General features: G+C 45.8%; 2 protein-coding genes across 3 annotated transcripts; both read left to right on the top strand.

The window, feature by feature from the left end:
- The first annotated feature begins 629 nt into the window (after positions 1-629).
- mrpl34 (mitochondrial ribosomal protein L34) lies at positions 630-2,187 on the top strand. Of its 2 annotated transcripts, none has more exons than XM_035423821.1 (2): positions 630-765; positions 1,611-2,187. In XM_035423821.1, exons 1-2 carry the CDS (start codon positions 710-712, stop codon positions 1,915-1,917), a joined length of 363 nt encoding a protein of 120 aa, XP_035279712.1. In that variant the 5' UTR covers positions 630-709; the 3' UTR covers positions 1,918-2,187. The 2 variants fall into 2 exon arrangements, with proteins under 2 accessions (XP_035279712.1, XP_035279711.1); XM_035423820.1 differs by having other exon boundaries at positions 678-855.
- Positions 2,188-3,308: 1,121 nt separating this feature from the next.
- LOC118229045 (DET1- and DDB1-associated protein 1-like) lies at positions 3,309-11,246 on the top strand. The gene is made up of 5 exons (XM_035420699.1): positions 3,309-3,630; positions 5,085-5,165; positions 8,641-8,692; positions 9,904-9,965; positions 10,053-11,246. The coding sequence occupies exons 1-5, from the start codon at positions 3,622-3,624 to the stop codon at positions 10,155-10,157; spliced, it is 309 nt and encodes a 102-aa protein (XP_035276590.1). The 5' UTR covers positions 3,309-3,621; the 3' UTR covers positions 10,158-11,246.
- The last annotated feature ends 4,749 nt before the right edge of the window (positions 11,247-15,995 follow it).

Here is a 15,995-nt window from a genome sequence, read left to right as displayed (position 1 = left end):
GTGGAAGGAGGAAAGGTGTTATTGGTGTCAGGACTATGGACACGTGGCAGCAGTGTGTAGAAGGGATCACAGGTGTAGATGGGGTGGGAAAGATGAGTGTTCAGATGAGGACTGCATGGTGTCTAAAGACCAGGGAATATGCACTGTGGTGAAAATCATGAAGTGAGAGCAAAGCAATGTGAACGAAGGAAGAGGGAACATGAGGTGGAAAGAACATGAGTGCAGAATAAAATAAAGTACGCAGAAGCAACAAAGAGAGTGAGGGCAGAAACGGGAACTGTGAGAAAGGAACAGAATAGAACTGAAACAAAGGGAAAAGATAAAGTGAGATATGACAGAGAAATCATGCATATGGATAGAAGAAGGTTTTTGGCGTTTATTGCGATGGTGATTAGCAAGATAGAGACAAAATCAGAGAGGATCAGGGTGGTGATGGATGCCGCAAAAGAGATTTTGGGTATAATGAATGTGAAGGGGGATGAAATACAGGGAATTTGGCGAAAGGGTTTGGAAGGAATCAGACGCCAGGAATTTATGGAAATAATAAAGAATCGTGGTTCAGGTATAGGAGAGCTGGGTTGTTGTTAAAAACTAAAATTAGAAGACAATACACACAGTAGGTGGCGGTAAAGCACTAGTTTGTTAACCGCCATTGGAAACCTGAGAAGAAGAAGAATGCCTCCTCCCCGATCGCATATGCGCATTACACATGTGGCATCCAGACCGAGCGCCTGTGCAGGAGATGACATTGACGGACCGTAGCAGGTAGATATTCGCAAATAGTAAACAAACTACGATGAACGTATTGAAGTCCGCGTTTCGGCTGCCCCGTGGACTTGGATGTAATACGTGCAGGTATTGTACGATCTCCCACTGCAAATTAATGGTACCATTTTGCGATTCGTTGGCTAATTACTCCGGAAGCGTGTCATTATGACTTAGTTAGTATTATATAGCTACAATCATAGATGGCTACAATAGTATCGGCAGTAGTGTATTTGTATACTTGGTGTCAGCAGCCAATGAGTAGTCAGTTGGATAATTTAGCAATTAGCTAACGTACTGTTAACGTGCCTTATAACAAGCAATGTAACGTCAGTAGTCCAGCCGAACAGTAGCTAATTGTCAATCATACAATTTTATTCGTTATACCCTTCAAATTCGACGTTTTTCCGATCTAGCCTGATAGATTGTTACGTTATTAACTGGCTAATACAAGCCGAAATATAACTAACAAGACTAACATTAGTGCTCGAGAAGGGGACTGTAACAAACAAGCTAACGTTAGCTTGCCCTTAGCTAGTCCTGTGTTCAGCAGCTAGGAAGGATTATGGTCATGGGTGCTCTTTAAATAGTGCTTTTTTCTTAAGCGAGTTGGACAAGGGCATTGTGGTAAATAAAAGGGTATCTAGTCTGTCGAGGTACTACTAGTTACCCTTGTTATTTGCTGCAGTGTTAAGTGAAAAGTAGAATATATTAGCCGATTTGTTATTGAAGTACATGTCCAGGTCTGAATACGACTGATGTGAAGTTATTTAATTATAAATAAAATAAATGTATATGTATAAATAAAAAGTTATTTTAATGATATGAAATGGTTTCCCCCACAGTGTAGTGATGCAGCAGGCATTGCCGCTCTTGCGTGCAGCCAGCAGCTGGATTCTGTCCCGCACGCCTGCAGCGTGCGCAGTGGCTGGCAGAGGAGCCCTGGGGCCAGGGGCAGAAGGGGCTGGAATCTTCCGGAACCTGCCCTGGCGACACCAGCAGGTGCGCAGCGTGAAGCGAGGAGCGGAGTATCAGCCCAAGAACATCAAGAGGATGAGGACGCACGGCTGGGACAGGAGGGTCCGGACACGCGGCGGCATCGAGGTCATACTCCGCAGAATGCTGAAAGGACGCAAGTCCCTAACCGTCTGACGGCTGGCCAGGTGGACAGAACACACCTGTGCTCTTGCAGTGCGCACTGGCTTACCTGGACAGAACACATCTGGTCTCTTGCAGTGCACTGGCTTACCTGGACAGAACACACCTGTGCTCTTGCAGTGCACTGGCTTACCTGGACAGAACACACCTGGTCTCTTGCAGTGCACTGTCTTACCTAGGAGGTGCTCTGCTCCCCCAGACACATCACATGTTGGGGATTCTCTTTGTAATTCACTGATAAATAAAGCTTTGCAGATCAGCCAATCCAAGCCTAGCATTTTTGCTTGTTATAGAAGTGTACATTTTCATATACTCCCCATCTTTTGAATTTACCAGCAGTGCATATGCCATATGCCTACTGTAGGTACAATATGGGTATATTCTGCACATTAGACCTCTGTATTTGAACACTCTGAAGGAACCGTAGGTGTGAGCCAAGTGTGGGCAGTTCATCCGTCAGATCACCCCTCTCCAAGCAAAACTCACAATCTCCAGAGCCTGCTCAATAGATTTATTAATCATTCAATAGATTGTCCATCATTGATGACATACAGTATAACCCTTCCAAATTGAGGCCATTTTGTAAACCATTGCTTTTTTCTGATCCTTTATTTTTTGTCTGGAATATTGTTCTGATGTGCACGATTACTTTGTGGTACTTTATTGCATTCTAATGAATGACAAATACCTGTAATGTAATGTAATGTAATGACTTCAGTATGAAGAATGACCCTCAGTAACAGCTTGTTGGTTCAACATTGGGTCAGTTACAAGAAAAGCTTTAGAAAGAGCTTCTCGGGAAAATGGCTACTCGTGCATGAAAAAGGTGTTAATGAGAACTCCCTGGGAGCAAAACAGGTCTGTTTCTTGCCCAATTTTCCAGTTTCCTTCGTAAAGTGTCTTTGTGAAGGTGTCTGTGTTAAAAGCGCTGTACAAATAACAAATCAATTAATGAGGAATCTACAGGCAAAATAATCTGGTTGGGCTGATTATATCCCAGAGTATTAGACTACCTGGTGAAAATGACAGCCCAAGTAAATAATAGTTTTATTTGTAGTTGTGGCTTTTGTGAGTTTATAGTTAAAACTGATCATGAATCAGTTGCTTGCTACAGAGAAGGGTCACTTTAACATTGTTCCCTGTAAAAAGCGCTACACAAATAAAATTGAATTGGATTGGATCCCAATAACACCAGTACCTCGAATGGGTGACCTATGACCTTGCTGACGTTTGGTTGTCAACCTACCGCGCTTGGTAATGACGCCAGTGCCGTAGGCAGATATCTGACCAACGAGAGCTCAAAGGCTGCTCACCCCATTAGCCCATTGGCGGAGGGACACGGTAGACTCAACATGTAACCAATGAACAGGTCAGTTTGAATGGCAACGCCCAGCAAACTAGTGTGTTCTGCTAAATCGTGCGTGTATGTAGCTCCGAAACCGGTTGGGCTCAGTTCGCTTAAATAATATATTTTCGCAAATATATTAAGTCTTTCAAATCAGTCGTACCTGTAAGACAGATAAGAAACCTTAGCTGATGTGTTTTGTCATGGTTAAATCTAAAGCCATTTAAGTTGGCTAAAACAGTAACGTGCTGTTTTCTAGCTAACGCTACGACTTGGTTCTGTAGTTGAGCAACGTAATAGCTAATTTGACTTTAGCCGTCTCCGCACAATTTCAAAAACCGGGTCGACAAACCATGGATAAGGTAATCTGCAACGTAGCTAAAGCTTTTCGATTTTGTGCTAGTTGCTAAGTCCATATCTCGCTAATTAGCAGTGCGCTATTTTTAGTATTCTGGCACCCACCAACCAAGTATATAGCGAGCTTTAGTATACTGTTATTACCAACCTGTACTTGAACTGAAGACATTAATACCATTATTCAGTTTGTCGTGGGTTTACAGCGAGTTAGCTCTATATTATCGATCGTTTCCTGTATGCATCTGTGTGTAGCCGAGATTTTCAGCTACATATGCCGAGACACCACCCTAAACACTACAAACGTTATATTAATCTTATACGCCCAGTCGTTAACTTTATTTCGCCCGGAATATCCCCTAAAATGGCCTTGTTTGTAATTTAAGTATCCCGATTTGGTTAGACTGATTTAATAAAAAGGTACACTAAATGGATACATTGCTACTGCAGTTGTCGTCCTGTATCCTACAATGCAGGCTAACATTAGATTAGTTGGATCATCTAACCCAGGGGTGTCCGACCTTACCCGAAAAGTGCTGGTGTTAGTGCTGGTTTTTGTTTCATCCCTGCACTATGACACCCGATTCAACTAGTTAACTAAATTGTCTTCAATCAAGACCTTCATAAGCAGAATCGGGTGTCTTAGGGCTGGGCTAAAACAAAAGCGTGCACGGACACCGGCCGTTTTCGGATAAGAATGAACACACCTGATCTAATGCTTTGGGCCAGTTTTGTGGTGTTTGTTGTCTAGCCATGATCCCCAACCTTGCTACTGTGATTACTGCGATCAGCGGTGAAAATAAATGTTTTTTTGAAGTTAACTTCATTGCCGGCAGGACTCGAGGCAGTCTCGTGTTGCTGTGCTAACCCACTTGGGGCTGTTGCTACAGATTTATGTCGCTCGCTAGTCGCCGTTTCAGTTGCGATTGCGCCACTCTTTGCTGGCTTTGGTAGCCTATATGTGTAATTTCTGGCGGTATTGAATAGTGGGCATGGCATTGTGGTGTTGGTTAGCGTAAACCATATTGTTGCTACATCATTCAGACTTAAACCCAACAATAATGCCTCTCGCGGGAGCTCACGCATGTATTCATCTTGCTTTCCATCTAGTGGAGGCTCATGCCATAGAACTGTAGTTGCGGGCAGCGTAAGTGAAGAGCAAACATTGGGATCAGTCACACGCCCGTCTCCAAAGTCTCTCACATTTCAGCTAAAGCTACCATGTTCGACGGTGAATTTGGTAGGCCTATGGTGTTAGACCCAACTAACGATAAATTGGTATGTTTTATATGGAACTGTGTTAGGCACCCCCACGGTTCTATGGCATATGCAATTTGCCGACTTCAGATCTGCATTGTTGATGTTTGATGGCGCGGTTTGTTATGTTGGTGGTAAGATGGAGGTGCAAATGCCTGATGTTGCTGTCTTCAGTTTACAAAGTTCCTCTTGTCTTGTCTTGCAGGCTGATTTTCTAAAAGGCTTGCCTGTCTACAACAAGAGCAACTTCAGCAGATTCCACGCAGACTCTGTGTGCAAAGCCTCGGTAAGTCTCTTCCTGGGGCTGCAGTTGGGCAGTGGCAGAAGCAGGCTGTGTGAACCCTTATTTGCCTGATTAAACAGAATTGAGTTTTATTGTCTGAGCCAAGCAAGGGCACCTATAGAGTATTTATTACATACTTATTTAGGGTCGGGCAGAGATGCCCTTAAGGCCCAGTTCTTTCAGTGGCTGCTGCTCAGACTGATGGTGGCTGTGACTGCTCTGAAGGATTACTGCGCTAGCTGAGCCCCTGTTGCCTGGTAACTGCCACCGAGCTGGCAGATCCTGCAGGGGAACTGTTGCCAGTGGAGAAAGGCTGTGCCACGTCTGTGTCTCAAACCCTCAAACGTGTCGCTGGCAGCAGCTATGGCTTTCCAGAACATTGGTGCAGCAGATTCCAGAGTGCAGCTCAGTGGGTCTGGATTGGTCATATTTGCTGGCTGAGGTGAATCATAGGTGCCCCTGCTGGGTCACTGCTGGGTCACTGCTGTGGCTCTGCTGGGTCTTGGCAGCAGTGTCTGGTCCTGGGCTTTAGGGCTGTCAAATAATATCTGAAGTTCGAAAACTATTCAAAAGTCTTTTCTTTTTTTTTAAAGTTCCAACCTAAATTTGAGCATTCGAATATTAGTTTTGGATCCCGCGTTTTTGATTCCCCTTTTTGTAATTAACATAAATATACAGGCTTTAATTTCATGCAGTGAATCATGTTCATGCACGCAAAGTTCATTTCCTGTGCTAACGTTACTGGTCAGCTAACAATTTACATTACATTACATTACATTATAGGCATTTAGCAGACGCTCTTATCCAGAGCGATGTACAACAAGTGCATAGGTTTCATGATGTAGAGGCGCAAAAGAAACACTAGAGTGAAGTAAGGATCGTAGTGCCAGAAGTGACCACATCGATCAGGACTCCAACCCTGTAGAGTAAGCTTGTTCAGCAGCAAGAATCCTACCAAGTACAAAGTACAAACTAGCACTGGAATCACACCTAATCATACAAAAACAATCCTGCCAGATACACTAACATAATCAAATTATCCTAGCTAGGTACAATGAGCTGAACTATAGGCTAGGGAGGGGTGGGGAGAGGTGCAGCCTGAAGAGATGAGTCTTCAGTCTGCGTTTGAAAGTGGTGAGATTCTCTGCTGTTCTGACCATCACGGGGAGGTCATTCCACCAGCGAGGGGCCAGGACAGACAGCAGACGGGAGCGGGAAGTGCAGACGCGAAGAGGGGGAGGTGCCAAGCGGCCAGAGGTGGCAGAACGGAGAGGTCTGGCTGGTGTGTAGGGTCTGATGATCCTCTGAATGTACCCTGGTGCTGACCCCTTAGCTGCCTGGTATGCAAGCACCAAGGACTTAAATTTGATGCGAGCCATAACAGGCAGCCAGTGGAGGTCAGTGAGCAGGGGGGTGACATGGGAATGTCTGGGGAGGTTGTAGACCAGACGCGCTGCAGCATTCTGGATGAGCTGCAGGGGTCTGATGGCGGATGCTGGCAGACCAGCCAGTAGCGAGTTGCAGTAGTCCAAGCGGGACAGGACCATCGCTTGAACCAGGAGCTGGGTTGCGTAGGTGGTGAGGAAGGGGCGGATTCTCCGGATGTTGTACAGGAAGAACCTGCACGTTCGACTCACCGCCGTGATGTTCTGGGAGAGGGACAGTCTGTTGTCCATCACCACTCCAAGGTTTTTTGCGGTGGGTGATGATGACACCACAGTGTCCCCCAGGGAAATAGAAAAGTCAAGAAGGTTAGAGGATGGAGCAGGGATGAAGATCATCTCCGTCTTGCCTGGGTTCAGCTTAAGATGGTGGTTATCCATCCAGCTCTGGATGTCCCTCAGGCAGGCAGAGATCCGAGCAGAGACCTGAGTGTCAGAGGGCGGGAAGGAGAGAAAGAGTTGGGTGTCATCGGCATAACAATGATAGGACAACCCATGGGCAGAGATTACAGGACCAAGAGATTGGGTGTACAGGGAGAATAGGAGGGGACCAAGGACAGAGCCCTGGGGAACTCCTGTGGCAAGGGGGCGAGGTGCTGATACTGCACCAGCCCAGGCGACTTGGAAGGAGCGACCGGAGAGGTAGGACTCAATCCAGTCAAGTGCTGTGCCACAGATCCCCATAGCTGCCAGGGAGGACAGGAGGATGGGATGGTTGACGGTGTCAAAGGCAGCAGAAAGGTCTAGGAGGATCAGGACAGATGAATGGGAGGCTGCTTGTGCGGCGTGAAGCGACTCATTGACCGAGAGGAGTGCGGTCTCTGTCGAGTGGCCAGGTCTGAAGCCAGACTGGTAGGGGTCTAGGAGGTTGTTCAGGGAGAGAAAAGAGGAGAGTTGATTAGAAGCAGCTCGTTCAATTGTTTTGGATAGGAAAGGGAGAAGGGAGACAGGACGGTAGTTCTGGATGACAGAGGGATCCAGAGTGGGCTTTTTCAGCAGTGGGGTGACGTGGGCCAGCTTGAAAGAAGAGGGGAAACGTCCAGAAGACAAGGAGGAGTTCACGAGGGAGGTGACATATGGGAGGATGTCAGGTGTGATGGTCTGGAGGAGAGAGGAAGGGATAGGGTCAAGAGCACAGGTGGTAGGGCGGTGGGAGAGTAGGAGCTGGGAGCTGGGAAACATCAGATTTAGGCTAAATAATGTTCCCATGGCGGGCTATGTTTCCTTTCTGTTCTGAAGATTTTGATAAAATTGCATGATGAAAGAAGTTAAACTAAACCGAGCAAGTAATTTGTTGTTTTAGGCTACAGGTATTAGCCGTTTGAATAGCTTTTGTGTTAAGAAATAAACAGGGATTTCCTATAAACAATAATTTCCCTATTATTGTGTTAAATGCAGAGCTGTGGGAAATTACATCCATGAGAAAGTACTTTATTCATTTGTGCATTAGGCTATAGAAACTGCAGGGGGCTCATTTATAAAGTGAACTTGCCTACATACGTCAAGTGAAGAGCCACAACCGTTTCCATAGTCAAATCGAGTCATGTTGAAATTTTATAAATCACTACTTTGACGTGATTTTCTATGTACACGCCACACAGTTGATCTAAAATACGTTTTATAAATGAGGCCCCAGATGTAGTAACCTAGTATGAAAGTTCACCGTTGTCCTCTACTCTACTGCTCGCTTGTGGAAAATAATGCGCAGGCCAGCTTAGAGGGAACGTCACGTGCATATTGCGCCCGACAATAAGCAGCTTATTTTTGTGAATTATAGACAATATTCAAATATATGCAAACGCTAACTAATTACAAAAGCTAATATTCAAACCCAATTTCATGGCACTTTTGACAGCCTCACTGGGCTTAGAGCCGGGTCTTCAGACTTGATGCTGCTCAGCGAGTCATCCTTTCAGCCCGCAGGTCATACACACCGAGACTAAAAGGAGAACTGCTGTTTCCCACCCATAAGCTGTTCCTTTATGTGGCTGTTCTTCTGTGTGGCTGTTCCTCTAAGACTGTTTCTGTTTCTACAGAACAGAAGGCCATCGGTTTATCTTCCCACCCGCGAGTACCCTTCTGAGCAGAGTAAGTGCATTCAGCCTCATCGCACCCTTTATACAGCATGCATCTGTACATGTGAGTGTTTCACATATGCTTGGCAATAGCATTATTATTATTATTAATATTATTGTTGTTATTATTATTTTTATTCATAATAATAATGGTAATGATGAGAATAATAATGGTTCTTAGTGTGTCTTGAGATGCAGGACACTTTATCAGGGGGGTACCCTGCATATATATTTTAGGTATTTAGCTAGCACTCAATCAGAGCAAGTTACCCAGCTGCCATTCTTTACATTTAATTCACTTTCATAGCTCGATATGTACTGAAGCAGATCAGGTTAAGTTCGTTGTTCATGAGTATATGTGGCAGTGTTCCACTAACAAATCAAACCAGCAACCTGTCAGATACAAGTTCAGTTCTGTAAGTATCGTACTGCACTGCTACCCCCTGAACCCTTCAGTGCCTCAGTGGAGTCTCCGCGACTTCCCCCGGTGCCTCAGTGGAGTCTCCGCGACTTCCCCCGGTGCCTCAGTGGAGTCTCCGCGACTTCCCCCGGTGCCTCAGTGGAGTCTCCGCGACTTCCCCCGGTGCCTCAGTGGAGTCTCCGCGACTTCCCCCGGTGCCTCAGTGGAGTCTCCGCGACTTCCCCCGGTGCCTCAGTGGAGTCTCCGCGACTTCCCCCGGTGCCTCAGTGGAGTCTCCGTGACTTCCCCCGGTGCCTCAGTGGAGTCTCCGTGACTTCCCCCGGTGCCTCAGTGGAGTCTCCGTGACTTCCCCCGGTGCCTCAGTGGAGTCTCCGCGACTTCCCCCGGTGCCTCAGTGGAGTCTCCGTGACTTCCCCCGGTGCCTCAGTGGAGTCTCCGTGACTTCCCCCGGTGCCTCAGTGGAGTCTCCGCGACTTCCCCCGGTGCCTCAGTGGAGTCACCGCGACTTCCCCCGGTGCCTCAGTGGAGTCTCCGTGACTTCCCCCGGTGCCTCAGTGGAGTCTCCGTGACTTCCCCCGGTGCCTCAGTGGAGTCTCTGCGACTTCCCCCGGTGCCTCAGTGGAGTCGCCGCGACTTCCCCCGGTGCCTCAGTGGAGTCTCCGCGACTTCCCCCGGTGCCTCAGTGGAGTCGCCGCGACTACCTCCGGTCCCCCTGAGTCCGTCAGTAGGCAGGTCGTGTGATAATTTTCGCTCTGTAGAGGGAGAAATAGTTCTGGTTACAGTTGAATTTCTCTCTCTTCCAGTCATCGTCACGGAGAAGACCAATATTCTGCTGCGCTATCTTCACCAGCAGTGGAACAAGAAGGTGAGTGGCCAGACTGTCTGAGGAGTTCAGGCTGGGAAATAGCACCCCCTGCTGACCCTGTTTCTGTTTGCCTTTCTCCTGTGACAGAACGCAGCGAAGAAGCGGGAACAGGAGCAGGGGGAGGGGGAGAGCCCGGCCCCCCCTCGCAAAGTGGCCCGGAGAGACAGCCAGGAGATGACCGAGGACCCCTAAACCTGATCCGTGTCTGCGCTACATACATGTACATACCTGCACACGGATGTGGAATACTGGACTGGGTGTGGCCTGCCCTCATGTTGGGAAAGACTTGGACACCCTCTTTAATGTTAGAAAAGTACATTTCCCATAATACACTTTGAAAAGAGCTTCCAGCTGAGCTCTCTTCATCTGCATTTCCCTTCATGACCAGAGGGGGCAGTGTGCTCACTGTTAGCAGGGGAGAGGAACCTGTGGTCTATGTTCAGTGTGTGCATTAGAAGATTCTGGAGCGCCTGTGCTGTGCTATGCTAGCTTTATCCAGTTAATATTTTAGTTAGACTGTGTTTCTTGGCTTAGCTTGAATGTTTGTAGCAGTCTGTCAGAGTGGCTCAAACTGGGTAAAAGAAAGCAAGCTACCTTATTGCCAGATTTGCAATGAAATGGCCTGTGTTTTTTGCGTTCTTTGGATTCCTTGCACTGGAGTGTGCAGTCTCTGGATGTGATTTTATTTTTAGGGTGTGCTTCCTCTTGTCCCGAAGGGGTACTGCCCCATATTACTCAGTACTGCGCTGGGTTACTCGGTAGTACTTGGTAGCGCGCTGGGTCGCCAATGGTGTCCTGGGTTACGTGAACTCCATACAGTGTCTACCACATGACCTTACTGGCGTGCATGTGCGTGCGTGTGCAGGAGTGTGTGTGCAGGAGTGCGTGTGTGTGTGTGGTATAGGACTGAAATGGCCAAAGAGGGCGCTGTGTTGCTGCTTTAGTCGGGGGTTGGGGTGGTGGGCGAGGAGGAGGGGCATGGCAGTTGTGTACTAGTGCACCATGCCAGGGGGAGGAGTCAGTGGAACCTGTGCCAATCAGAAGCCTTCAGTTACTCATTGATGCGGAGTCCCCCAGCCCAGTCAGATGAGTCATGGCCCCGCCTGCTCAGTAACAGCCCCGCCCAGTTTATCAGACACACCCACTTTTGCCATTTCATCCTTTCTTTTATTGCTTCTAGTGTTGATATTTGTTGTATCAAAGCACATTTTCACTGTTTCAGAATGGCTTAAGGAATAGCGATTCAGTGTAATAAAGGCACAGTCCCTTTTTTTCACCTTTTTTTTATTGTGGTATTTTTCATAAAGGTAGCGGGCTGTGCTAGCGTGCAGCTTGGAGACCTGTTGATGTTTCATCTATAGATGGATTTATAGTCACCGTTAACACAGTGCCTGTAGCTGCTCAGGAAAAGCGTATGGTCACATGACCACCTTTGGAAGCACTAGCTATAGTTTAGTCTCTGTGGTAACATGGCGTCTAGCTGACCTGTTGTGTCTCTGTGGTAACAGGCCTTTTCGCTGACCATCTGTACTTGTGTCTCTATGGTAACAGGCCTTTAAGCTGAGCCCCGTTCACTGGCCTCAGGGCACTCATACACGTGAAAATGCACGCATACGCACATGCACATGCGCACACCAACACACTCTTCTGCCTCCTTGGATACGTGGCCTCTGATTGGTGGGTATGAGGAGATGTGGCACCAGGCCTGAAAACCCAGCCCATGCACCTGACTGTCTGCAGGTAAGCATGACTGAATAAAGTGGGCAGTTTTGGTGTCATGTGGAGGTCTGGGTGAACTAACAAGCAGAGGTTAGATTCTGCTTTTGATCCAATGAGGGTGACAGCAAGGTAAATTTTAGTTTGGGGTGAGGGGGCGGGGGGTTAGATGTGGAAATGAGATGTTTACTCACTGGTGATATAAATCTGGAGTTCTGTGCTAAAGCACAATGAGTTAAATGACATTCTTGTGTTATTAGAGTCAACTTCATTTCATTTACCTGCCATTGCCAAGGCTGTTTAATGAACATGTTTGGTGTTATAACTAGCCGAATGAATGGTCTTATAGCTGCATTTTATTATAATGTAATCTAATGCCAAATCATAACTACATTATAGACGCATTCTTTAGATTTTGGGACTTAGCTGTATCTAAAGATCGTATAATGCACCAAAATTGCAAAGTGTTTTGAAAATAGACTTAACAAAAAAATCAATCAAAAATGTAAATTCACATTTTTAGCATTTAGACAAATTAGACCAAATCAGCAGGATGCCAGTCACCTGCAGTCTTATCCTGCTGTTGCATAATTACGCCACTAGAGGTTGCTGTTGTGCAAGTGTAGAGTCTTCCGCCAGAATGGAATCAGTCGGGGGCAGTGAGTTGGTCTGTATGGTTGGTGTACTGCAGAATCAGGACTTCTGAACGTCTCCATTGCTATAGATACTGTATCTGCTAATGGGAGGCAGTTGGGCATCTGGGTTTTGTGTCAAATATGTTTTTGATGGGGGAAGTGGCTGTGACATTAATTTGCTCAGCCAGACCACCAAGCCACTGACACAGTCACCAAATGCCTCTGGTCCTCTGCTTCTCCCTATAGCCACTGAGCTAAGATATACTAACTCTCCATACAGATTAATGCACCAGCATGGCTTTAACCCTGGATTTATGGCTCTGAGCATTCCTCACTTGCATTTTTTGAACTTCACAACTTCATTGCAATGTTCAGCTTAAACTGTTTCCACTTTTATCTGGTAATTGAGCTCATGAATGATTGAATATATTCCACAGTACTCTTTGTTAATTCTTTTAAATGTAAAAGCTTCAATTACATTTTTCTGTTAGGTTACACTCATAAATCCACCTCTGTGCCTTCATGGTGATCTGTTTTTCATTGCTGTGTGTTCTGGATAAGAGTGTGCCAGGTGTTTGTAATATGACGTTTGCTGAAGCTAAAAAAGGTTAAAATGTTTTAAGTCCTCATAATGTACATAGCAGGATAGAGATTTGTTTCCCTTCTTTGTACTCTTTCTAGAGCTTTTCTGTGTGTGTGCATGTGAGGGATTGTGTGTCAGTGGTTATGTGTTATGTGTGTGTGAGTGTGAGTGTGTGTAAATGGTTGTGTGTGTTTATATGTGTGTGAGTGTGTGTAAGTGTGTGTGTGTGTGTTTTTGCGTGTGTGAGTGGTTGTGTATGTGTTTGTGTAAGTGTGTGTGTGAGTGGTTGTGTGTGTGTGTGTGTGTTCGTGAGTGTGTGTGTGGTTGCGTGTGTGTGTTCATGAGTGTGTAAGTAAGTGAATGAGTGGTTGTGTGTGTAAGTGAGTCTGTGAATGGTTGTGTGTGTTTATGTGTGTGTAAGTGTGTGTGTGTTTATGTGTGTGTAAGTGAGTCTGTGAGTGGTTGTGTGTGTGTGAGTGGTTGTGTGTGTTTATGTGTGTGTAAGTGTGTGTGTGTGTGTGTGGGTGTGTGGTTGTGTGTGTTTATGTGTGTGTAAGTGTGTGTGTATGGTTGTGTGTGTTTATGTGTGTGTAAGTGTGTGTGTGAGTGGTGGTCTCTGACTTCAGTTACGTAAGGGTTGTTTTGTGTGATCACAGCCATGTGGCCAGGCGGTAGATTAGCGATTAGCTCAGCTGCTTCCGGAATTTAGCTCGGGGGGCAACTCGAGGACGTAGAGGGACACTGTTTACCTCAGAGGAGGGCGGGGGTGTGGGAATGAGGCTTTGCCCCGTAATGTCTTTACCAGGCTGCCCAGCAGGTCCCGTGGAGCCGCACAGGAAGTGCAATCAGAGTCACAGCCTCAAACAAAGAGTGTGAGAGCCAGGAACCCGACAGGAACCTGACACAGGACAAACGGTGAAATCCTCTGTGCTCTCCCTCTCTCTCTGTCTTTCTCTCTGTTTCTGTCTCTTTCCATCTCTCTCATTCCCCCTCTCTCCACTCTCCCCCCTCCTATCTATATGTCTGTTTATATCTATCTATGCGTGCCCTTTAGAAACACCTCAGGACAGTTACACCCAGTCCTCCAAGCGTGATTCTGATATACACCAAGTTTTACGAGCATGATTCTGATATACACCCAGGCCTACAAGTGTGACTGATATACACCCAGCTTTACGAGCGTGATTCTGACATACACCCAGTCCTACAAGTGTGATTCTGATATACACCCAGATTTACGAGAGTGATTCTGATATACCCCCTGGCCTACAAGCGTGATTCTGATATGCACCCAGTTTTATGAGTGTGATTCTGATATACACTCAGTTTTACGAGTGTGATTCTGATATACACCCAGTCCTACAAGTGATTCTGATATACATCCAGATTTACGAGTGTGATTCTGATATACACCCAGTTTTACGAGTGTGATTCTGATATACACCCAGTCCTACAAGTGATTCTGATATACATCCAGATTTACGAGTGTGATTCTGATATACACTCAGTTTTACGAGTGTGATTCTGATATACACCCAGTCCTACAAGTGATTCTGATATACATCCAGATTTACGAGTGTGATTCTGATATACACCCAGTTTTACGAGTGTGATTCTGATATACACCCAGTCCTACAAGTGATTCTGATATACATCCAGATTTACGAGTGTGATTCTGATATACACCCAGTTTTACGAGTGTGATTCTGATATACACCCAGTTTTACGAGCGTGATTCTGATATACACCCAGTCCTACAAGTGATTCTGATATACATCCAGATTTACGAGTGTGATTCTGATATACACCCAGTTTTACGAGTGTGATTCTGATATACACCCAGTTTTACGAACGTGAATCTGATATACACCCAGGCCTACAAGCGTCATTCTGATATACACCCAGTTTTACAAGTCTGATTCTGATATACACCCAGTTTTACGAACGTGAATCTGATATACACCCAGTCCTACAAGTGTGATTCTGATATACACCCAGTTTTACGAGCGTGATTCTGATATACACCCAGTCCTACAAGTGTGATTCTGATATACACCCAGTTTTACAAGCGTGATTCTGATATACACCCAGTCCTACAAGTGTGATTCTGATATACACCCAGGCCTACGAGTGTGATTCTGATATACGCCCGGTCATAAATTGTGATTTAAGAAATATTTGTTCCTAAAAAACCCATTGGTAATCTGTAATTATTGTGCTTTTGGTTTCTGTGTTTGTTTTGATTAAAACTACACAATGAGTATGTAGGGTTACATTAGATAGCAGAAAAATTACTGTGACTCTTAGCTAGCTGATTAGATCCAGTGTGTATTGCATAGAAGGCATATTGAATTAATAATAGTAGGCTTATCATGGTGATCAACCCTGTCACTAGCAAACTGGCATGTCCAGCTACTGTAGCCGTTAGCTTGATGTGGGTATACCTTCATTTCAAAACTGTAATAAATTAAGCCACAATGGTTCTCATGATGATGACTTGGATGTGCTGTGTGAAAAATCCTTATGAATTAACCTTGTCTAGCTCAGTAATACGGTAGTGTCTGTGTGAACCTTGCCTAGCTCAGTAATACGGTAGTGTCTGTGTGAACCTTGTCTAGCTCAGTAATATGTAGTGTCTGTGTGAACCTTGCCTAGCTCAGTAATACGGTAGTGTCTGTGTGAACCTTGTCTAGCTCAGTAATACGGTAGTGTCTGTGTGAACCTTGTCTAGCTCAGTAATACGGTAGTGTCTGTGTGAGCCTTGCCTAGCTCAGTAATACGGTAGTGTCTGTGTGAACCTTGTCTAGCTCAGTAATACGGTAGTGTCTGTGTGAGCCTTGCCTAGCTCAGTAATACGGTAGTGTCTGTGTGAACCTTGCCTAGCTCAGTAATACGGTAGTGTCTGTGTGAACCTTGCCTAGCTCATTAATACGGTAGTGTCTGTGTGAACCTTGCCTAGCTCAGTAATATGTAGTGTCTGTGTGAACCTTGCCTAGCTCAGTAATGCGGTAGTGTCTGTGTGAACCTTGCCTAGCTCAGTAATACGGTAGTGTCTGTGTGAACCTTGTCTAGCTCAGTGATAGGTAGTGTCTGTGT

The sequence above is a fragment of the Anguilla anguilla genome, chromosome 6 (genome assembly GCF_013347855.1).
Source record: "Anguilla anguilla isolate fAngAng1 chromosome 6, fAngAng1.pri, whole genome shotgun sequence".
NCBI lineage: Eukaryota > Metazoa > Chordata > Actinopteri > Anguilliformes > Anguillidae > Anguilla > Anguilla anguilla.
The sequence above is the reverse complement of the archived record's forward strand: the minus strand, read 5'-3'. Positions and strand labels throughout refer to the sequence as shown.

Bases quoted from the DNA above. Each gene is read 5' to 3' on its own strand.
- mrpl34 (XM_035423820.1), top strand. From the start codon at position 797: ATGAACGTATTGAAGTCCGCGTTTCGGCTGCCCCGTGGACTTGGATGT. The intron at 856-1,610 runs GTATTGTACGAT...TTTCCCCCACAG, and splicing joins CTTGGATGTAATACGTGCAG to TGTAGTGATGCAGCAGGCAT.
- LOC118229045 (XM_035420699.1), top strand. The intron at 5,166-8,640 runs GTAAGTCTCTTC...CTGTTTCTACAG, and splicing joins ACTCTGTGTGCAAAGCCTCG to AACAGAAGGCCATCGGTTTA. The intron at 9,966-10,052 runs GTGAGTGGCCAG...CTCCTGTGACAG, and splicing joins ACCAGCAGTGGAACAAGAAG to AACGCAGCGAAGAAGCGGGA.